The 24,460-nt window shown below is 37.8% G+C and overlaps 1 protein-coding gene across 5 annotated transcripts in view; it reads left to right on the top strand.

The window, feature by feature from the left end:
* The window catches only part of SLC10A7 (solute carrier family 10 member 7), a 151,188-nt gene that overhangs the window by 42,963 nt on the left and 83,765 nt on the right, over nt 1–24,460 (top strand). For 4 of the 5 annotated variants that reach the window (XR_007889440.1, XM_051619086.1, XM_051619088.1 and 1 more), the window contains one exon: nt 7,619–7,657. Coding sequence is in view for 3 of the 5 variants with exons in the window: in XM_051619086.1 (XP_051475046.1) it covers nt 7,619–7,657 (39 nt within the window). In the remaining 2 variants the exon portion in view is untranslated. Of the gene's footprint in view, nt 1–1,588; nt 1,692–4,645; nt 4,689–7,618; nt 7,658–24,460 lie in introns of those variants that run through there. The other variant, XR_007889441.1, reaches the window with a different exon arrangement.

The raw sequence follows: 24,460 nt of genomic DNA, 5'->3' as shown, positions 1-24,460 counted from the left end.
GTGATGGCAACCTCAGGCAGCCTGTAACAAATGTGTAGTGTGGGCAGCTTCAGACCCATGGCTCAACTAGGTGTTTCAGAGGACATAATTCTGTGGATGACGTTCCCTTGCTGACATGCAAACAAATCACATACAAGTTATTCTGTTTTAATTTTCTGGTGCCTTTTCAGCATAATTTTCATAAAACTGCTGGTTATTGAACATTGTTGAAATAAAGAAGTGTTTCCATACTGTCAGCACAGCTCTAGAGGCAGGTTGGAGATTAGGTAATATCTTTTTCACAGTTAACGAATTGTGTTTGGCCACAGGGAACATAGCATAAAAACATAATCTGCTCCATATCTTGGTGTTTTCCTGTTGGTGTTCTGGGGTTTCTTTGGTTGGTGGGTGTAGGGGTTTTTTGCTTGTGTGTTTTTTGATGTTGTGTGGTAGGGTTTTTTTAAGAGGGTAAGGTCATGTGTGCAGATCCACTTCACTAAAAAAATAGAGTAATTTAGTATTTTTAAAGAGACACAAATTCACATTTTTGTAAGATCTCTTTTGGCTTCAAAATGCAGTTATAAAAGTCTGGGGTTTGGTTGGTTTTGTTAGTTTGTGGGTGTTTTCTTTGGGTTGTTTGTTTTTTTTTTGTGGTGGTGTTTTTTCTTTTATGTAATACCACTGTTGAGGTGCCCTATCACATATAAAACACATAGGGCCAAACATGTAAGATGCATACTGTAATTCTGTTGAATTCAGTATAGACTATATACACCTCAAAGGGTCAAATCTAGGACCTATTTGTTTCTGAGGTGATGCTCAAGTGTTAAAAAGGCATGTGCTTTGCCTTTGAGGGGGCAACTGTGCAGCTGGAAATTTTGTTGAGTAGTTGACACTACCTCTTTTATTTTTGCCATGCTGTAGCAGGATTTTTATATGCATTTTAACAGTTATTTAAGAGTCCCCATATGCTTAGAAAAGAATCTGAATATATGTGCCTTTTTTAAAGCTGCATCATAACTAGGTTATTCCATCAATACAGTAGAACGACTGGGAGCTGCAGTTGGAACAATATGTAAAAATACAGCTTGTAAAAGATTTCCTTTATTAACTGTCATCATCCACAGAATATATGTTCAAATAAACGTTGTGTAATAACTAAATTTGAGATTAATAGGCCCCTTAAGAAACAGCGAAGTCATTCAGGATAGTCAGTGAAAAATAGCCTGCAAGACTGTAACATGCACATATTGTCCTGCTTACATGCTCTCTCCGGTGTCATTCCCATTTATCAATGTCGGCGGGCTCTGTTCTCATTAAAACACTCTTGCACAAAAGCAACTTAATTTTCTTAAGAGAAGAGGACACCTGATTCAATTTAATGCTCAAAACCAGGAACTTGAATACATATATTTTTTCCTGTCTGAACTCAGATGAATAGTTATGAACAGCAACACAGATTAAACCCTATTAGGTATATTTATATTCTGTTTGCAGTAACAGTACTGTGGCAAATAGCTTTCTACAGAGCTGTATCATCTTATTAATGAAAACAGCAGTTAAGACATGAGCTGTGGTAACACTCACATGAGATTTTATTTTTAAATAGGAGATTGAAGGAGTTGTTTAAAGGGACTCTGCCGACTCATTCCAGCTACTTCTGACGTCGTGCCTTCTTCCTCCACCTTCTCGAACTACACTGATCTCTTTGGGTAGATAAAATTTCCTTTTCTGTCCTGTTTGGTCAAACCCATTTCCATCACTTCAGGGGTTTTTTTGTTTGTTTTTTTTTTGGGTTGTTTTTGTTGTTATTGCTTCTCCCTGTCAAATAGGAGGCATGGATCTATTAAATTGGGGGTTTTTTGCAGTAATTCCACTAGAGTCCTTGTCTATCTCCCAATCTTTTCTATTTTTTGGCTTTTTTTCACTTCTTCATTGTGCCGTGTGTGTTGAATAGGATATTTCATCTAGTAGCTGGTACTTGGGGTATATATACCGCTAATGCATGTCTGAAAATTATAAGGTTGATTTGCAGGTAATTTCAGGCAAACACAGATCAGCTTTGTGTGATTCCTAAGCTGCTTTCCTCTGCGACATTTTGAGGCTGTTTAGTTTCATTGCGCTGCATCTGCGGCCTTGGCTCTGGAACGTCCTTTCCACAGAGTTGGGACATCTCAGAGCCAGTCAGGTACTAGGATGCATAGCATGTGCTGCCTGCATCAGCTGTAGGGTGCCTAGGGCACACAGGTTCTGTGTAAGAGTAGGATTGAATCCAGTTAGGAAGGTTACCTTCCTAAAGGCTGCCCAAATAACACTAAAAAATCAAACATTTTAATGTTAAAAAGTATATTTACATATTAATAAAAAAGCCTTTTACTTTTTTGTACGATCCATGTATAAAGCTGTGAGGCCCTTTTGTTTCCCTGTGACTCTGCAGTAAAGGAAATTGCGGTTCCAGTTCAGTTGTACATAACAATTTCATACAAAATCTGCCAATAAAGATAAAATGTTGGGTTTTGACCCAGGTGTTCCAAATGTTGCCAGTGTGTCTTCTCCTTTAATGTAGTCCTGCTACATTATCATAAAAAGATATCCAGTCTAATAAATGGGGAAGTGCTCAACCCCTTCCTTGGTTGTGGCTTTGCCTTTTTCTTCTGTCTTTTACTAGCCTTTGTTGCTATGAGAACTGTCTTGGATCTTACTGCTGTCTATCACTGTTACAAATCCTAGCAGTGTCTTCTGTACCTATGCCTTATATATATTCCAAGATAAGGTGGGAGATGAAGGGCTGAAGCTTTGCACTAGGCTCAGCTATGGGAAGAGGAAAGTTTCTGACAAGTACTGCCAGAGTTCCTTCAGAGGTGGGCTGCTTGCTTCTCACTTGAATGGGCTCCAGGCCAGCCAATCCTCCTTGAAAATGCAGACCAGAGAGAGAGAGTTCCCTCCAGCCCAGTGCCATACTGAGGTGACTGAAATGGTACCTGCTTAATATTAAGTGAATTTGTTGTTCAGTGGAGCTAGTGTGTACTATTTTAAACTCTAGTGAAGATGTATGTTCTCTTCTGTGCTAGCTCTATTAAGAGTACTGGCAGTGACTTTCAGTCTTTGTTGTCTCTGAGTCGATGTAAACTTGAGTAATTTGTCTGGTTGTTACTATTGCTGCTTTTGAATGTGGTCTGACCCTGCATTTCAACACATGGCTATGCATTTACCTTTTGAAAGGATCTTGCCATTGATTTTATAGAGAAATTTCCCCTCATGTTAATGGTAAGTGCAATGAATGGTTTGCAAGCACAGGCAAATCTGAACTTGGAGTATTGATGACACCAAGCTGGGAGGAGTGGCTGACACACCAGAAGGCTGTGCTGCCATTCAGAGAGACTTAGACAGGCTGGAGACTTGGGCGGGGAAAAACCTGATGAAGTTTAACAAGAGCAAGTGTAGAGTTTTGCATTTGGGGAAGAAAAACACCATGCACCAGTACAGGTTGGGGGCTGACCTGCTGGAGAGCAGTGTAGGTGAAAGGGACCTGGGGGTCATGGTAGACAGGAGGATGACCATGAGTCAGCAGTGTGCCCTTGTGGCTAAGAAGGCCAATGGCATCCTGGGGTGTATTAGAAAGGGTGTGGTTAGTAGGTCAAGAGAGGTTCTCCTCCCCCTCTATTCTGCATTGGTGAGGCCACATCTGGAATATTGTGTCCAGTTCTGGGCCCCTCAGTTCAAGAAGGACAGGGAAGTGCTTGAAAGAGTCCAGCGCAGAGCCACAAGGATGATTAAGGGAGTGGAACATCTCCCTTATGAGGAAAGGCTGAGGGAGCTGGGTCTCTTTAGTTTGGAGAAAAGGAGACTGAGGGGGGACCTCATCAATGTTTACAAATATGTAAAGGGTGAGTGTCAAGACGATGGAGTTAAGCTTTTTTCAGTGAAGACCAGTGATAGGACAAGGGGTAATGGATACAAGTTGGAGCATAGGAGGTTTAAGATGAATATCAGGAAAAATTTTTTTACTGTAAGAGTGACAGAGCACTGGAACAGGCTGCCCAGAGAGGTTGTGGAGTCTCCTTCACTGGAGACATTCAAAACCCGCCTGGATGCCTTCCTGTGTGATGTACTCTAGGTGACCCTGCTCTGGCAGGGGGGTTGGACTAGATGATCTTTCGAGGTCCCTTCCAACCCCTATGATTCTATGATTCTATGATTCTATGATTCTAAGGACATCTAAATGTTTTCATGTTTTGTTGTTTGATTTAAGCTGACTGCAGATAGTCTGATATCTGTTGAAGCACAAAAGGAGCAAGCACTAAAAAAAAGTTATACAATAATAGTGACTAATAAATGTTTAAAATAGGAAATTAAAAGTCTAGCTGTGTCATATGTCAGCACTAATGTTTATTTGTATCATACCTCTTAGGATCTCAGAGTGCTTTTTAAGCAATGAATTAATTTAGACAATGCCCTGTGAGGTATGTAGGCAATATTATCCCTCTTGTTAGAAGGGAGTTGGAAGCACAAAGTGTTTACATTCTACAGGGTCATGCTACTAGGTACATTTATTGGAGCAGTGGGTTCAGTTTGCTACTAGTTTGTTTAAGCTGAACCAGAATCATAAATATAAGCCCCAGCTTTGTGGGTATGTGAAAAATTTACTTCTAAATTTATTTTGCAGGGGAAATGTTTGTAAAGAAAACTGCAAATAGATTGATTGACATGTAAGTCCTCCCTCACTGAGGCAAATAATCTGAATGATTACAGCTTAATTTGTGGTCTTCCTGTTTTTTGTGGGGTTTTTTTGTTTTGTTTGTTTGGGGTTTTTTGTTTGTTTTGTGTTGTTGTTTGGTCTTTTTTGTTGTGTGTGGGTTTTTTTCCTTCTTCTTTGGCCTATAATGAGTGTTTAATCATCTGCCATGGACAATTTCTGACACGTTGGAGAAAGGAAATTAAAAATTGCAAATGAGTGTGCTGTGAACTATCGCGAATTATGATTTTTACACATGGCTAGCTGAATACCTGAAACGTGGACTCTGTCTAAGATTCTTGTCTTAGTACCTATTACATACTTGAGAATACTAAAAAAACCCCAGAAGTCTTCCTGGTGCTTCAGGAAGGAAGGAGGAATAGTAGTTTGTTGGTGGCCAAAATATATACCACTGGAACCATCTAGCATCTCTCTTTAAAGCCTTTTCAGATACAGAATTTCTCCTGGAAGTGGAATTGTTTTATCTTAAGTTTATTTTAAGTAATAAAATTTCATGTCTCTAGATGATCCTCAAATTAGGATTGGTAGCCACTGATGTGGCTGAAACTAGATAGACAGTGTTCTTCTAAGTGTATCCGTTCTTGCCAGCTACTGCTTTGTTGTTTGTACATTGTTGAAATGACCAGGAAGATGGTTGAGGGCTGTCAAGCACGAAAGTTATTTCTCTTGCATCACTAGTCATGGTCTGGCAGGCTCACTTGCACTGTAAGCAGGGTCTGGGCTGAGCCTAGCTTCTGGTAGGACTAGATATTTTTGAGAGAGGGATGCAAGTTTAGCATGTTAGGGAAAGAAGGGCTACTTTTTATGCTCCCTGTCAATTTTGTGTGGATTTCACCAGCTTTCCTGAAGAGAGTGAAAGATAGGGTTCTTTGTAGCAGACAGAAATGTAGCTGTCACTGCACACAAAATCTGCATGGGGAGGAGGGGACCATTAAGTTTCCTCCCAGCCTTCTGGTACAGAAGTGGAGCCCAGATGCTTCTGTCTTGCAGATCTTAACAGCTGGTTTACACTGGTTTATGCAGCAAAGACTATTTTGCAAGGAAGAGGTTTTTAAGTGTGCTTAAAAATGGTGTCGGTCCTGCTTCATGAATGCAGAGACTGGATGTAATAAAAGGGACCTTTCTGCATCTTTATCAGATTGAAGTGATCAAATACAATCGGCTTGTGTAAAGGAATGACACATGTCCAACAAATACCAAAAAAACCTGATGGGTTTTATAATATAATGCTAATAGAACCTTAAGAGGGATACATAAGCAAAAGCTACCTAGAAGGAGATCTCCTGCATCAAAACTCGTCCTGTGCAGTTGGTTTGTGTGCATGGGTGTAATGTGGTGTTCTCTTGCCACATGAAATTATGAGCTGCACAGCTTCAAATAGTAGGAGAAAATCCTGATTTAATTCACACTTGTTGAAGAACTGTTTTAAGTAGTACTCTTGCTTTCAGCTGTGATCTCTGGCAAGAGGAGCTGTTTGGACTTGTGCCTCTTTTTTATGTTCAAAAAAAGGCATGCTGATGAGGAAGAGGTGTTAAAATATGTTACTGTAGTTTACAACTGACAAGTATAATGTTTTATTTAGCTGTATCTGTTCAGATGCTCCCTCCACAACATGGAGTGCCATATGCCATTGTCCCTGTTAGTAAGCAAGTCAGCAAAGGTTTCACAGTCTGCATTTGTTTTTGTATTTGGGTGACTGAGGAGCTGTGGTCCAGTGCCATCTTTTATTAATAGGGCCAGCAGAGGAGGAATCTAATGAAATTATCAAAGCTTTGAATTAATTATGAACTCGAATAAGAAAGCTAAGCTCTCTAGAGCCAAGGATCTCATTACCCATTCATTTTCATTGCATCCTCTTACAGAGCAGAAGGCAGGTTCAGCTACAGCTCTTGCCCTGATTTTGGACTTTATTCAAACTTGCTGAACTCACTAGCATCCACTTGTTATTAATCTGTGGCTGGAAGTGTCCAGGGCGATTAATTTGACTCTGCTTTAAATCTTCATGTAAACGGTAGATTTCCCTACTCCCTTTCCTCTTACCTTTGCTGTGTGGCTTTTCATCATCTGACTGGCTGCCATACAAGAGTTTCTGTTCTTTCTTGGTAATTCAGGAAAGCTATTCAAGATTCAACTTTTAACTTCCTGGAATTTAATGAGTTAATGTTAAGAAATAATACTGCTACTTTGTATTTCCTGGATGTTTAGGTAAGCACCAATGCTTCTTAAGTCATTATCAAAATTGTTTATTATTTTAGAAGACTGTGGAGTAAAAAGTAATGATTAGACATTTTGGCCTTTTTGGGGTTTTTGTGGTTTGTTTGTTTGGGGTTGTTTTTTGTTGTGGGTTTTTTGTTAGTTTGTTTTTGTTGTTCCTATTTTAAATTTGTTGGTCAAACTACAGAAACTTCTGAATTTGTCAGTACTTTATTATGACAAACACTTAATTTGCTTGCCTGATTTAACTATTGAAAATGGAATATTAAAGTATCTGAAAATGCAGTGTTATAGTTAAAACAGGTTGAACTTTACATAAGTAAATATGTACAAATGTTTCTGGCAAATTAGAGCAAAAGTAGTAAGACCAAGCTTCTGTGTAATATTCCTAGTTCTTGTGTATAGTCCTTTTAAGTCTACTGGCAAGAATTTTTTGCTCCTTCTTTTGTCCATTTCAGCACATTATTTATGAAAGCATAAGCTAGAACCTATTAGTCTTCATAAGTTACAGGCCACTGGCAATTTTTTAAGCAGCGGCAAACTGCCTAATGGTCTCTGGGTATGTGTGTATTTGGAGAATCTAATAGCTTGTGGGGTGGGGGAATAACATTTTGTTCTTGTACTATAGCTATTTTACCATTGCTGATATTTATCTTTTTCTCTCTTCAGGCAGCTGCTATATTTAATTCTGCTTTTGGAAGTTTTTTGGTAAGTAATGCAGCATTTATAGCAAGTGCTTTAATAGTCTTATTTTTAACAGTATCATTGTGCCATTTTTGCCATTTGGCAAAAATTTAGAATAATCTTTCAATTTATGTCACCATGCCATTAAATGTAGATCTTACAATTTATTTAATTTTTGCTAAACTCTTAAGAAAAGTAGTGAATAAATAGTCTCTGCTTGTAGTAAAGTAATAATGTGTTTACACATCTTAATTTTCTCCTTAATGGGTTAAAAGAATCTATTATTATGCAGATGCTTCAGACATGGGCATCAATATATTGATTTTTCTAATAAGGCCCATCAAATACTCATTATTTTCTATCAAGAGGCCATGGATTTTGAAAAGAAAACATGACCCAGCTGATCAGAGAATAGATGCTAATTTACTCAGTGACATGTCATTTGTTTAGCATATTTCACTGACAGTGAAGCCACTCAGTGTCTCTGAGGAACACACTAAAATAGCTAGATACGGGAAAGCAATCAATCCAACTAGAAATCTGTTTCTCTAAAAAGCTGGAACAGTATTTGTGGTTTAGAAATTATCTGGTGGGGTACAAAGATTCAGAAAGGACACTGTAAAGCACACTAAGTAAATATATTTATGAAGAAAGGAAGAATAGATTTATTTTATTAATGTGTTGTTTAGAGAGACATTAATGAATATTAAATACAAATTACTTTATATATAGGCAAGCTACTGTAACTGATTATTTAGGCAGCTAACGATTTAATTTGTTCTTCTTTACTAAATTTCATGCATGTTTAGAAGCATACATACTGCAATTCCAGTCTTGTGTCCCCCTAAAGGGGATGGTGATGTATAAAATGAATGAACAATAAAAGAATTAGGAAATTAACATCAAAACTGCAAGTACAAAGTAACTCATTTTATTCTTATTTGTTTTATGAAAACCTGGAGTTCGGGAGTTTTAAGTATGTAAAGCTGTACTGTCAAGAGAGGAATTTGCATGACACTTTGAATTTATGCTTTGTGTTGTTTTTTTGCGGGATTAGGTTAAAGTTAGGAGGGCAAATGTACATTTTGTGGGTATAGATGACCATTCACATTTTAAAAATATCAGTTCCCCAATACTTGTTCCTTTTTGTCATCTATCATGTTCTCCTTCAATGGGAAGAAGGTACTTTCTGCCTCAAACTGTGGAATCACAGTGCTAGAGCAACTTTGAAGTTTGTTTATGTGCATGGCATTTTCTCTTGTTGCTTGGCACTAGCTCCAGATTCTCTGCTGTCCTTGGCTTTCCGTTCAGGAGGTTTCTTTGAATACCCAAAGGCCTCAGTTTCAGCTGTCATTAGAAGAATGTCTTTTGACTTCAAATAAGAATTTGGGCCCCAGAGCACCTGACTACAATGCTGATTCCCAGTAAAGCAACATAAACATGTTTTAATTTGTAGAACCTGTTTGTAGCTCTTTGAAGAAATCTCAGTTAGAGAAGCTGTGCTAGTTTGCTTGTTCGTGTAATGCTCTTGATTCTGGTTTTGATCTTAGTTCCATGAGCTGATAATTGGAAAGTTCCTCTTAGATATAATCACCTCATTTCACTTTTTATTAACTTAATTTTTATTTAGTTAGTTTTTAAGAATCTTGGAGCAGTGTCACAGTAAACAATTGTCTTAAAAAAAAGCCTCAGGAAAGAATTTGCAAAGATACTGAAGATCAGCGAGAATCAAACCACAATACTAGATGATTTTTTTCTAATTACTGATTTTTAAAAAAATCACAATTAGAAAGTAAGTGACCACTATTAAGTAACAAATATATACAAACACTTAGACACTTATTGTGGTGTCCTAGTTTGAAATCATGATTATACAGGGCATATCTATGTATGACAGAAAATAAATCACAGATATGTTTACTGAAACCTTTGCTGTTACAAACTTTGCCAGTTACTCAGTTAATAGGATGAATCTTATTACTGAAAATGCAATGAGGTTATAGTAGACCAGGGACTGTAATAAGTAGCCAGAGTATTTTATGAGTTTTACAGTGCTGTAGGTCTACAGGGTGGCCTTTAACTGAGTGGCTTATTGTTTGAAGTCAAAACTATTCAATACAATATGAAAATAATTGGCCTGTTTCTGAGAAGACAATGGAAGTTTCTGATGTTTTTTTTGGAAATCCATTAGTTTATATTGCTGCCTACCTTACAGCTTGGTTATAGGTGGAGATTTATTTCCTGTATCTTTAATCCATGATGAATCTAAATCACATTTGCATTTTTGTTATTAGTTTCTGGTGCTGTGCTGTCTGTGGATAGGCTTAGATGCAGTTTTGTACCTTTGTGACCATAATCATACACATGTCCTGGAGATGATTTGGAAGGATCTGACAATTGGCAAGGCTGCAAGTTTTCTTATGTTTCTTTTCTTACAATGTGTAGCACATGGGCGGGTTGCTGCACTTGCGTGTCGCTGTGACAAAGCCAAGAGGACAGTATGTTGTCTGTTCTCATACTATGCCCTGTGGGCCAGTGCCTGCATATGAGATGGTGTGAATCAAGCTGATTTAAAAGGGCTGAAAGATGTGTGGTGCTTTTCACGCCCCCCCCCCCCCCCCCTTTTTTTTTTTTTTTTTTTTTTTTTAAGACTAGGAAATGATCCTTGAGAAGTTTAATTAAAATGAGTTGTGGAACAGAATGTCTGCAGGAAAAGACTCAGCATAATGATAGAGTGATACTGAGATGAGTTTATTCATATAATAAGGAACCCACTGTGATATGCAAAAGGTAGAAATGCCAAATATGGCTTGATGAGCAGAAATACACAAAGATTAAGCATTTGGAGATTTCTCACTGGTAAGGAGACTTACAAAAACTACGAACCAACTACAAAGCTATTCCTTTTAAACTCCACCAAAGCCCATATTCCTATAATATGCAGGCAAAATAATTCATGGAATGATACTGTACATATTTATACTTAGTTTAATAATGTCCCAAGTCTAATTAAAACACAGTGTTTTAAAGAATTAATTGTTACAGAAAAGTGTTTTTATGTAGCTGGATTAGTAATAACTAACGATAGATGAATTCAATTTACATAAATTTCAGCCAAGAGAATATTTAGAATCATACCACAGAGGATTGCTTTGAGTTAGGTAGTTAATATCATTATCTCCTCCCCTCATTTAAACGGTTTGGTTTGCAATAATTGTGGAACAAAAGTGATTTAAGTTTTGTTGTTTTTTTTTTCTCTTAATGGGGTTTTAATAAAGTCTGATAGCATTTTACTTATACTGGGTGGTTGGTTATCAGCAAGGTGCTACTGTGAATTGTGCAAATGCATGCTGTGGTCTGCTGAGATATAAAGCACTGAGGCAGCTGCTTCCACTTGTAGGAGAGGATGCTTTTGCACCTAAAGGCTAAGGAAACTGTTTGGGGTATTAAGTATGGATCTGGTGAGATACTTAACGTTGTTGCATTACCTTCCTTCCTGAGCATTTCTCTTCTACTTCTGAAGGTTGTGCTGCAACAGAAAAATAATGCTTGTTGATGTCCAAAGCACAGAGCAAGTAGGTGGGATTCTGCAAAACGTGCTGTGCTGATGATTGTTCTGTGGTGTTTGCCTGGGTGGCTCAGTTCTTTGACTTCAAGTTCACCGAGGCGTAATGTGTCATTGAGGCTGTTCTTGCACTGAAGCAGAGATGTGCTTTGTTGCAATGACTCAGTTTGCAATGACAATGTAACATCATGTGCATGGAAGAAGGAGAGGGCCAAAAGTCTAGAAGAGGATATCCTAACAAAACGCTCTGCGCTGCTAGACTAGAAACAGCCTTGTCTGATCTCTTTCTACCTCTCATCAGTTTCCTTTCTGCTTGAGAAAGTGGGCTTGGAAACTCATGGGAGTGTCCAGTTTATGATGTGAGTGAATGTTTTCTGGTTCTTTGATGCTTTGGGGTTAATTGCTGATCCTGAGTCAAACTGTGACAAGCAGTAAGTACGAAAGGAACAGCTATTAGCTTCCCCTTCAACAAAGAGCTGCAACCAAAATCTGAAGGTCTGTGGTAACAGGAAATCAAGAGGAAAAAAGAGGATTCAGAGGTCTTTGCTCTGGTTACCACTGAACTCCTGAAAAAAGAGAGGAAAAGGCAGCTGAAAATGCAGATGTTGGTTGAGACCTCTTATGATGCTGTCTTGGATTAGCTTAGCCTCCTCTATTGAAGTCGATGGGATGGAGTAAGGCATGTGTCCAGGCTACATGTCAGTCTGAAGGAAGGAACCTGTTCCAGGTCTCCGTAATTTCATTAATCTCCGTTTCCCAATTAATTATGTTTGGCTTTGTTTTATCTGACTGTCTTTCTAAGGGGACAGAGCTGGCTCATACTGTTCAAACACTCAAATTTTTTTGATCAGCCACTTGGCTTTTCAAATTAAGGCTAGTGTTTTATATACATTGTCTTAAAAATGAAAGTTAAAGCTAGCAGAAAATGTGGAAGTTAGCTTTTCACATACACACAAAGCCTAGCTGGTTAATGAAAATGTATGGAATTCTTATCTACTCTGCCTTAGCAGGCATAATGATTTACACAGCCTGACAGCACTAGTGCAGCAAGTAAATGCATTAGTCATAGTGTCCATTTTTCTTGCAAATTTGTGACACAAATTTAATTATGGGAATGACCAGCAACTTACAAATCTAATTTTGGTAGGCTGAGCCAACTTTTTTATTTTAATAACAATGGATTTTTTAGCAATGATTTCATTACTATTTAAAGAAATCTACCCGTATGGAAATAGCAAATTGGCTGAATTTATTTACTTTATTTTACCTTAATGGATGTTGAATGGTTTGGGTTTATTTTGGGGTTTTATTTATGATCGCTTTTTAAATCCTAATTTCTAGGATAGATATGCTTATCTGGCTTAATTATTTCTAGCACAAATATTGTAAATATTTCTCTAAAATCAGGCAAATGTTTGTATACCACTTTGTTCCCTCTTAATTGTCTTTGCAGTATGAAAAAGGGTAGAACAGTCATTTGGGATTCCCTTTTTACTGTGCTGCTCTTTACAAGAAAATCTTGCCAGGAAGTCTGTTCACAACAGGTGCTGAATTCTAGATTCAGTCTCATTTAATTTCAAACCGGAGCTGCTTTATGGTGTGTCACTGCAGTTGGAGGAGCTGTGGTCTCCTCTTCCCGTGTGAAGCAGTACAGTTGTGCTGCTGGTCTGTGCTCTGAATCTGATTTGGTTAGTTCTCAAACTTCTGAGCAAGTTCTTCTCCTTGTTAATCATCTACTTGGGAAGCCACCTCAGCCTTGAACAATGGGTTGTTGGTTTGTTGTTGTGTTTTTTTTTCCATGAGTGGAAGGGAATGGTAGGTCATGGCAGCAGTGAGTCTTTGGACCAGATTTTATGTACCTGGCAGGAAGAGTTTGGATTCTGTGGAATTTAAATAATCTTGGGAGCCACTTATGTTGCCTTACTGTAACTTTCTCTGCCTGGTGCTCCATTCTCTCATTGTTACTTAACATCCTCATGTTGATTTCTGCTATCTTGATCTGAAATTTCCAATGTAAGTTTGGGCATCATCAGCTGTTTCCAGATCTGCCAAATAACATTTTGAAATGTGTAGGCCATCACTCTTACTGTGTGTTTGTGCTTTCAGTGTATAGCATGCTCAGTTTAATACCCAAATTTAGTTAGCTTGTACTGTTTTAGTACAAGCAAGGCAGAGGAACAAACCTTATTGTGGCAGAGGCCTGTTAATCTTGAAAAGAGCCCTTGATGTAAATTATTATTTTGAGGGATGGGTAGGTGTGTGCACCTATCGCAATGTTTTCCTATCTGTCTCTCCAAAATCCAAACTGACAGGGTGGGTGCCACTTAGAAAGAGATGCAGAATGTTGTGTTTTGTTTTGTTTTTTTTAAATAAAAAAAGTCTGCTTGTCTGTGAGTAATGCTGGACTCCTTGAAAATAAAACAGGAGGAAGTATAAAGGTATGATCATCAGAAAATTAAGAAGCAGTAAGCCAGATCTTGCTGCTAAGGGACTAAGAGAAATCAGATGGAGGATAACTGAAAATCTGAGTATGATAACACCTAGATGATGTGTGATCTGTCTGATGACACAGTTGATTTGAAAAGACCGATGAAGTCAATAGAGAGTTACACAGCCAGCCAGCTCAGACTGCCTGAGATCCAGCTACCAAGTAACAGCCCTGCTGTTGGTTATCCTTGTGTTAGGGAGAAGGAGGGTATGTAACAGTAACCCAGATGAAAGAAAATGTGCATTTAAATTATCAGAAAAAAAGTATCCTTTTTTTTTTTTCTTTCAACAGCTAAGATGAAAATGCATTAAAATCTCCATAATAACAAAAATAAAACTAACAGCTGCCAAATGTGGAGGGCAGCTGGTCTCAGTGCTTTCTTAGCTTTCCCGTTAGCTTTTGCTATTGAGCATTTAATTAATCTCCCTCGGTCTTATAAGACTCAAGCAGCCAGTTCTTCCAAAAAAAGTAAGGTAGTGATAAGTAGGCCATTACATGTAGCTCTTTGTATTCTCTTTGGAGCCCAAAAATAATTAACTCTCATCTTTTTGAAGAAAAATATATTTGGGTATTCTCCTTTTTCCACTTTTGCATGTGACAGTAGGAAGGGTTTTTTCTTGCACCTGCATTTTTGGTCAGCAACCCCATCTATGCTGTTGCTTGGTGACTGCTTTTGAGACAGTACATTGAATCCTCCCAATAACTTGAATCCCCCCTTCCCTTATCTTTACTGTTTTTATGGATTAACAGCCTCTCAAGGAAAGAAATACCTGAGGATTCACGTGCAGTAGGATTTCTTAAGTTGGTAAAAGAAGCAACAAAAGTGGAAGTTGCTTGAGAAAATTCGGAGGCAGGATTCAGAGTGTTTGTGGCAAATCAGAAAGATACTGTGGAAGTTGGAGCAGCTTTATTCTTCCAGTCCAGTTGTCATTTATGAATTGCATAGTAAAGGTAGTGAAACTTTTTGATCTAAAACTAGGCATTCAAAATAACTTAAATTTTATCATCTGGTGTATTTCTTCTGATCACATCGTGTAGGGAAACTGGAAATGGAAGTGCCCTCAGACAGATTATGGTACAGTCATCTCTCGTGTTAATGGAAGTTGAATACTGGAAATTTAGAAAAGGCTTGATTCAATTTTAAATTAATGCTAATGAATAAGAGTCAAAAGAGTATGTATCTTTGGGAACTGACATTTGGAGAACATCTAGAGGAGGAAAATGTATGTGTTATGGTATTATATAATCAGGCAATTTGTTGGATTAGCATGTAAATCACATCTATGCTGATACACAGCTTTAGCATAAGACCAAGAAATGTGTAGATATGGCACTTCAGGTCATGCTCTAGTGGCTGAGGTTGTGTGGGGGGGTCTGTAGGTGTTTTTTGGTGGAGTGTCTGTGGTTGGTTGTGTTTGTTTCTTTGGGGTTTTTTTGTGTGCTGATGGTTGGACTTGGTGATCTCAGAGGTCCTTTCCAACCGTGATGATTCTGTGATCAGTTTGTTGTCTAAGATCACTATTGTCATAATTTGTAAAATTAATCATTGCCCTCTTTACTGTGAAATAGTATTTTTATCAGAAGAACATACTTGGTTTGGGCTATTTTTTCTGGTTCTGCTTACTTTTTCTTAATGGTCAAGACTTGAAATAAACAATTACACTAGGCCACAAATTGTGTGCAGATCATAATTTTGAAAAGGTCCTCGTACTCATTGGTGCTGCTTTTGTGTCTTCTGTTTTGCAACAGTTTCCTGTCTTTTTACTCCAAGAGAAAGTAAAATTAACAGGAACAAATATCACTATTTCTGTCAGAAAGATCAGGATTTCTGACTTCTAGTTAAGTCACTGAAGTTTTTATCATGGGATGATGTCATATCACTTCTTTATGTTAGTTTTAAAAAAATGGTTGCACTGAAAAGCTGCTCTATTTGTTTCTGACAAACACATGAAGAAATACTTGCAGGCTTTCTTTAAAAAGGTGAAAATTTATGCTACAAACCTTTGAACAATTTCTTAATAAAAACAAGAGAGATATCATGACTACTATAAGCTGAGTGACTGGAAACCGTTCCCCTTGCTGTCAGGGTGACAAATACTGTCTTAAGAGAAGTGCCAGCTGTTAGGTCAAAAGCTTTCGCAAAGTCTTTAACTCAACTAGCAAGGAAGGCATGGTTATCATAAAAACTGGAACTTCCTTTGGAAATGTGTGGTTTTTTATTATTTATTGTTGGCCTTTTAAAAGGTAATTTTGGGAGACTCATGATCTTTCAGCATGAGACGGCAACAGTTCATTAATTTTTTTGAATGGCTGCACTTGTGTTGTTGCTGAGAGGCTCCCTTTATTATTATTTTTCCTTAGCTCCTTGCAAAGTACCAAAACAACCTACAGCTTTAATCCTTAATGGCACATTTGAAAAAATAATTTTTGTAAAGGAGGGGGAGTAATATTTTAATTAATGGTCTGTCATTACCTGGCTTCCTTTAACACTCTTTTGTCAGTGAAACAGATTTTTCATTTTGACTTTGTGTAAAAACAAGCAAACAGAAAAACCTGAAAAATCCCCACCCCAACAAAACCCAAACCATACTGGAGCTAACGCTTGCGCCTGTCTTGAGACTCGGGCTTGCTCGTGCCCATGAATAAAATCACCTCCCAGCATCTTCTTTCCTTCTCCTTCATTTCAGTGATGATAAGTGTTTATTTCTTACAGTCTTTTTTTAAAAAAGAGTAGAAGCATCACAACATTATTTTTCTAAAATATTTTTCTGAAGTTACCTCTTGGTCAACTCCAGTTTATGGTCTTGTTGCAAGAATGGTTATGTGATGTCCTTTCCCTGTTGAGTTGCTGGAAGTTCAGAATAAATTATCATCTGACTTTATCTATTAAAAACTCAATGTGTTGCACAAAAGAGAGTCAAACACTGCAAAGACTTTGTGAGCTCTGACAAAGTGAAGCATTTGAAAATCTGTTATTTTTTTACATCAAAATAAAAATAATTATTCTTGCTTGTATCTGAATGTGGTAACCACCTTATGTCGAACACAAACAATTGTAGGTTAATATATGAAGATGGATGTTGATTCTACATTTATAAAACAAGTTTCGTATTACCTTCTGGTTTTTCTTGAAAGCTCAACATTAGATACTTTCATTGGATACCTTTGTTCTAGTGTTTAACTTGACCAAGACCAGTTGATAGAGACTGGGAACAGCTCTTTTGCCTGTCATAAACCCACTGGATGAAAGCTTTGTGTGGTTTCACCCCTTCTGCATACTCTTAATATATCACTTTTTACTGTGGTATGATAGAAGTATTAGCATTGATGCCCACTTGAGTGGAAAAGTCTTTCTAGTTTCTTCCTCCTGGTACATTTGAGGTATGTACTAATGGCTTGAAAATGCACACCTTGTCATGCCTCATTGCTTAATTATGGTCTAGTTTCTTTCCCACATTTTTACTAGCGTATGGAAAGCAAATGTTAACTATTTCAAGGAGAAATATATTACATAGAATTAGATAATGTGAATAATGTGAAAGCCAGAGTTTTTTAAAATAACTCCAACCTTTTAATAAAATGAAATGTCAAATATGCGAACATGTCTTTCAAGAAATGATCAAAAAACTGTGAAAAATTTCATATCCTTCTAAAGTCAAATAATTATCCACCATCATATAATTTTTTGTTAGATGGACAGTACAAAGATGAAAGAAAATTTTATAGATAACATTGCCCTTCACAGCTGACTGAAGCAGGTGTTAGAAATGCAGATTAAGCATGCTGACTAAAGACTATATAAATTTGAAGTGAAAATGCCACTGGTCTACTTGCAGTGCCCTGCACATGTGAAGTTTCAGGTAGTTAAATTATTAATTTTATTGTGTGAGATGGGGCAGCAGTTAGAGAAGGTCCTTGTGCATTTATGTTGGGTTTTTTTCCCTGTAGTCTTTTTAACTGTACATGATGAGCAGCTAATAGAATTTGCTTCATCGTGTAAGTTTTGCTGTGGAAAGGGAGTATATGATGCAGCTAGATATATCCACTGTATAAGATTATTGGCCAGTTAGGTGTTTTATGGGAACGCGTGGTGCAAGCACACAAATGTGGTTAAATACAGTTTCTATAAAGGAAGGAGAATAAATGTTGACAGTATTGCTGTACAAATCCTCAGACACTGGGAAATTTGTGATTGGTCCTTTAGCACACTTCTATCAAAGGGGTATAAGGTGTTAATTTACAGGTCATTCTTTTCTGGACTTCATAGGCTTTCTGTGGATATTGCGCTTCATGATCTTCAGGTGCCTTGCTCGTGTGGGTGGTGTGAAGCTTATTGGAGTTTTGGTAGGAGGACACTGGGAGAGGACTGAAGGGTGTTTTCTTCCAGCAACTCAGTAACCTGCTAATAAACTGAAATAGCCTGTGAATTTAATTTTGTCCTGACTTATCAGGTGCCTGGAGCTAGTAATCAATCTGTAGGAGGACTAATTCTCAGATAAATGAGAATTGGAAGTGGATTGAGAGAATCTCTTAGAGAGGAGCAGTACGGAGGCTCTTGCTCAGCACAAGGGACAGTCGGTTTTCTTCTGACTGTGGACTGTTGTGAGGATAGCCTAACATCTGTCTAGTGGGGAAGACAATTAACAGGGAAATGGTGCTGTCCTCTCTCACCTAGAATGTCTGCAAGAAAATAACAGGTTTTGTAGTTTTTCTTAGGAAGTAGTAAGTAGTCCTAGGATCTGCTAGTTCTAAAAGTATGTGGTCATAGAAAAAGTGCTTTTTTGAAAAGCAGACAATTGTCGTGTCCGTTAGCTCATGGGATGTGGTATTTGCACTGGCAGCAGTTCTGCTCTAGCTGGAGAGAGCTACTCCATATTCCATGAATTCTGTATGTGGATTGAGAAAGCTTGGTTATAGTCAGTGGAACAGATATTCAAGTGTCTGTTCAGTGCTTCCTGGGAGATAGCATGCAGATGGCAAAACAATAATTTATAATTTGAAAAGGCTGTAAATGGTTCCAAAAGTTTTACATGTATCTACTTTTCTTCTATAAGAACTACAACAACAAAATTCCAGTTATTTCACTGTTTTCCATACACCTCTACCCACAGGCACCTGGACTTAGCTCTTTTTCTCCTTTCTGTTAACTGATGCTTAGATACACGTGTTTTTGTTCCTTCAGTGATGGTCACTGTATCTTTCCCTGTGCTACAGAACTGAGTACCCTACAGTGAGTGCAAAATCATGTGAAGTGGTATAAAGTCCCTTGAAAGACTACTTGTGTTCATAATACAGATAAGGCAGTATAATAAAGCAGCAAAATAACAATGTAAATTTTACTCTAACCTTAGTTCATGTATTGCATTTCAGTGAGATTTTTCTGGTTATTGACTTTGAGAAACAGCTTTTATCCATCTTTCTTATCTTGCAGACCAATTAAATAAGAGCGAGAGACTGCAGATAATTCATTTTATAGACTATGTAATGTCCCCAACGAAGAACTGCTAAATGAATTAAGTGTAAAATGTATTAATTCCTATTGCCTTCCATATTTTTAGTAGGTAATTAAAAGACAAGCTAAGAGCATCACTGTAACCCAAACAGCTCACAAAATAATAATACCTAGATGAAACTTAGTGTCTATAAAGTAATACCTTATTGCTTAGTTTAGTCACTCAGTTAGTAAAAGTACAAGTATGGTTTTGCTGCGCTTGCTTTTTTTTTTTTTTTTGGTCCCATCCTAATGACAGTATGGGCTTCCCAGCAAAGCTGTTCCATCTGCCATTTTGTCTTCCAGTTCCAAAATCCCATCAATGTGTATATGTATTCAAGTCGGAGAACTAAAACAGAATTTCATTGTTACTATCTCAGTTTGCTTACCCTGAGCAAAGGGGTAGATCTGTCAAAATGGGATACATCACTCCATCTGGAAAAATATATCGGAGTTGTACATCAAGTTGTGACATTATTATTACGTCATAAATGCTTGCAAAGCATTGTGCTCGCTCCTTTTTTATTTTTCAAACTCCTGGTATTAAAATTGTCATGCTAATTCAGACATCAGTGCAGTCCAATGCCAGCTGAACTTGTGTGGAGAGCATGTCAAGCCAATGTTATCAAATAATGTACAGAAAATAATACCATATGTAATATATGGGAGGAGGTATAATTTGTTTTATTTGCTATAGGAATAATTTAAAAAGCTGTTAAAAACCCTTTATAACCTCTTCCAGGGATGGAAAAGGCCATCACTGATAACATCATAGTGTTTTTTTTTTCTGTCTGTTTCATAAAGCTGTTCAAGCACCCCAGATTAGAGTGATACAGATTAAGACTTCAAGGCATATGTTTTGCTACAGTGCTAGTCACTGTCTCTAGGCTGTCCAGATAATTTTTTTTTTTATATTATTAATGCCTGGATTTCTTAAAACCTTGTCAGAGTAAGGAGGAGTTTCTTCCTCTTTGGAGAACCAGCAAGAGGGAGCTCCAGCAGTCATCAGAGTTCAGTTGAGTACTGACATGTCCAAGCAGATTAAAAAGAGGCTTGTGATGGAGAAGGGTTTTGGGACAGGAGAACCTGGGAGAGTGGAAGGTCTAAATTTAAGATGATCTATTGAAGAAGCGTAAGTGGGAGAGAGTTGGCAGATCTCTGGGGAGTGCTTGGATTGTGATGACTTCAGTGCAGAAGGAAGAACAGCAAGTTTTCGGTCAGGCTGGACTGGGGTTTCCCTGAGGCGACCCCTGACATGGAGCTCCTGTTTCGGGAGGATGCACACACCACAAGTGTCTTCCATGTTCCCTCTGCCCAATTGCCACACACCCTCTGCCTGTCTTTTGCTCTCACTCTTGTAATTTCTTTTTGTCATCCGAAATACAAAATGCCTTGTCCATGTAACCATGAGAGCCAACACTAATGTAACATGTTTAAGCTGAGGTGGAAGCATAGCTCTTCAGGGTGTTAACATCAAATAAAAGCTGTTATAGTGGTAAACTTTTGAATTAGATTTTCCAGACTGATTCTGTTACGAATATCCCACTAGAAAAATAATTGGTTTATGACATTACATGATAAAGTTCTCAAACTGAACTCATAAAGAGTTCTGTTTTAATGGATAATCAGGCAGTAGTTTTGTAGAGCCTTTGGACATTACCCTCCAGATTTTACAGGGACTATCTTAAATTGTGGTGAAAAGCTAATCAGCAGGGCTAAGATGCTGAGACATGCCTTGTTCCATTAAGATTCTCCTCATCACCTGTGAATTACTTGACTGAAATACTATTTGGATAGGGATTTAGCAAATTAAAAGTACCTCGAAATATTTCTTTTCTGGATTTATAAGTACTGCACTAGCTTCTCTAGTGCCTGAAGTTTGTGGTGGAGCATCGGTCCTTCTGCCACTCAGGAACTGTGGTTCACGTTGAGCTGTGCATGCCTGGCATAGTGAAGGTACATTGTGGGTGTATTAAAAGCGTGTGGACATAAATGGTTTTGAAGTTTTTTCTGAAAATTATATTCTAAGAATTAGATTTGTATTCTAAGAATTGCACAAAAGCTTGAATCTTGTCTGTGTTAAGAAATAACGTGTCTCAAAAGGATGTGTTCTTTCTGTGCTTACTATTAGCATGTGCAAAAAAGGGTTTTGTACTGAGATCTAGCAGTTGTGCACATAACTGATTGTTTTGCATATTAAATTTGCACTTAGAAGTATAATTATCTGAGTATAGCACACAGCTTTTTCTACTTAGGCCATAATCTCATATAGTATCTGTGTTTACAGTAGCATCTTGTATAGATAACACTACTATCAGGAGCTGGATTGCAGTCTTCCCATACCATTTTTTAATGTGTTGAACACCACTGTACATGCACAAGTAATAACTACGCAGAGAGAATAAACTTTTTCAGTTTAATCTTACGGCAGTATCTTTTTAGAACCTGGGTTTTTTTTATTAGAATTACTCAAAGGTTTTATTGTGTAAATTACAGAAGAAACACTCCTGAAGTCCTTAAGAAAGAACCATTCTTTTCCTCTGCATCATGATAAATGTAGCAATTGTGTGTGTATACTAGAATAGATCATATTGAACATCCCCCGAGCTCTGTTTGCAGACAAGTCCTATCTCCACCATGACAGAATTCCCATAAGAGTTTAAATTATTAATGCCCTGGAATCTGCGGGGTTCAGCAGATATGCTCAGCGTTATTGATGGCAAACTTTATCCCTTTATTTCTAAGACACATAATGAAATAGGGAGTCCCTCAAATAACTGCATTTCGTGTTTAGGCTAATTTTGTAGAGGCCAGTGGGCTTTGCCTTAATGTGTGTAAATACAATTTTTCTCTTTTACAGCAGATTGTGTGGTAGATGGGAATGAGACTGATTTGGCAGTAATTTATGAATCCTTCTAGCATTCTCTGTGTGCTGCACCCTGTGTGGGCAAGATGCTCTAATTACACTTACTCTATATAATGAGAGCTTTTAATGACAATTACTGATAGTTACGGATGTTTAGGGACCTTTTTTTTTTCCTAGCTTAAGATGATGTATTGACTTTTACGAGAAGACTTTAATTTTCACTTTATGCAATATCTCTCCTTCCTCCCCCCAGCCTTCACAACTGATAGGTTGACTGGTGAAGCTGCTAGAGTGTAGCCAGAGAGTTATTGTTCAGTTAATTTAACTTCAGGAGATATGATTTTTCACTATTTTCTTTCTGAATTCATATCTGTACATTCATGTGCTCTTTTTCATTGCAATTTAGTGTTTGGAGTGATGTTACACAACTTGAATTTGTTTTATATAACAAGATAAAAGTCCATTTCACACTGAATATGTCACTGCCATGTTAAGCAAAAACATTTACAAAAGCTTCATTTTTCTCTTAATGTAGTGGCTTAAAAGACATTTTAATATGAAGCTATAGACATTAAATAGGAGTAGGTTTAATATATGTTCCAGTTTTCAACTAAATTAATTACAGGGGCACACTACAAGTATAGTCATAGTCCCAGGTTACAAAGTTGCTTCTCATAGGGCTTGCTCACTTTTTTTTTTAGTAAGGCTGTCAGTATCCTTATTGACTATTGTCTTTAAATATCAACACATATTTGGGCAGCTTCCAGTTTAATGGTCACTTGAGAAAGTGAGCTATCAATAATTGAAAGATCAGTTTAACACTTGTGAGGAAGAGGCAGTTTAAAAGATTATTTTTTTTTTCTTTCACTTTCATTTACTATGTGTTTTAGGGGTATCTTGCTTTGCTTTTGGTTCCTGCTGCTGGCAGTGTTGTATTGATGTGGGAAGTGAAGCCTTCTTGTAATTCCAGGGAAGCAAAAGAAGAGAACAAGAGCGTTGCCTGTTCTCCTTAGCAGCACTTACGGCTGTTCATTCCTATGTATACTCTACAGGTTGCTGTGTCTTCTATTGCCCTAACACAACTAGCAGTGGGACTGGGCTAGAAGACAGACCTGGCCTGAGTATTATAATAACCCTTTCAATGTTTGATGTGGCTTTCTTGTGCTTTGTTGTGTTTTAAATCCTGACCATGGCAGTAGTCTGATTTATCATGCAGCTGTCTTAAGTGAGAAGATGGTGTTCTAGGATGTGGGAACGAAAGTAAAAGGTTGGATGGAAGAGGAAAGAGCATGGCAGCATCTGAAACTCATTTGTAGCTTAAGGCAACACTTAGGAAATCAGACCATAAGAAAGATTGTCTGTATGCTATTTTATCTCTGTGGTCTACGAACCCTGAGGCCTTAGGTCTGATATCAGTATTTTACTAATAATATTTGTGTGCTTCACATTTATTTGCTAATTCTGATAAAGTGGTAATTAAAAGCTTTCATGAAGTCAGTTCAGATCTGCAGTAGATGGAGCTAATTAGTGTGGCACAGTTTTTCAGAAGGAGTTTGTTAGAGGCTTGATTTGTCTCTCTGATAGCATGATGTGCCTTTTCAAAGTATTGAGTGTGTGCAGATGTTTTATGACTGAAGCATTGCAGAGTCTGATGTCTGTTATTTGAGTTGAAGCCTTTGGACCTACTTGGATAACCAAAAGTGCACAGACAAAGGCTGATACAAACAGCCTAGTTAAACATAAAACACCAGTCATCTCCTAGGACCAGTAATAGGAAACAAGAATTCCACTTCCCTGTATTCTGGCATTGGTTCATAAATACTTGGGTGACTAGCACAAAACACACATTGTGTTTTGTTGTATAGGCTGTTTGACCTGAGCCTATAATTAAAGTGGAGCAGGTCTGAATTGCAGTCACCATGGGTAGACATCAGCCTGCCATAGTTGGATCCAATCTCTGAATCCCACAGGCTTACGTAGCCCGGGATGAAGACTATGACTAGTTTTGCTTCCTAGTAGATTACCTCTCGCTTACAAGTCAGATTATGCTTGATGTCATTCCTGAGTTGAGTAAACCTGGCCTTGATGTCATGGAACCAGAATCTTAGTCCAGAGATCAGCAATACACAACATGGCTGCTAAAGGAGATGCTAAAGAAGGATGCAAGTAGCACACACAAGGTCAAGTGCTGGGAGGCACAGCATTGTAAGACTTGTTTGTGAAAAGTGACAGCTCCCAGTTTCTGTTTCCCAGTAATATTTGCAATTGGTAGAAACTAAAAGAACCTCACAGAAAAATGGTATTATCAGCATCTTACTCTTGAAAAGGAGCAGATCTGGGCTTCTGAGTTTCTGGAAGGACTTTGGTCTCTGCAAGCATGCTTAGCCTCCAAGTTCAAAAGTGGAAATGGAGCCTGA

The sequence above is a fragment of the Apus apus genome, chromosome 4 (assembly GCF_020740795.1).
Source record: "Apus apus isolate bApuApu2 chromosome 4, bApuApu2.pri.cur, whole genome shotgun sequence".
Lineage (NCBI taxonomy): Eukaryota > Metazoa > Chordata > Aves > Apodiformes > Apodidae > Apus > Apus apus.
Note: the sequence above shows the minus strand (reverse complement) of the source record. Positions and strands in the feature narration are given on the sequence as shown.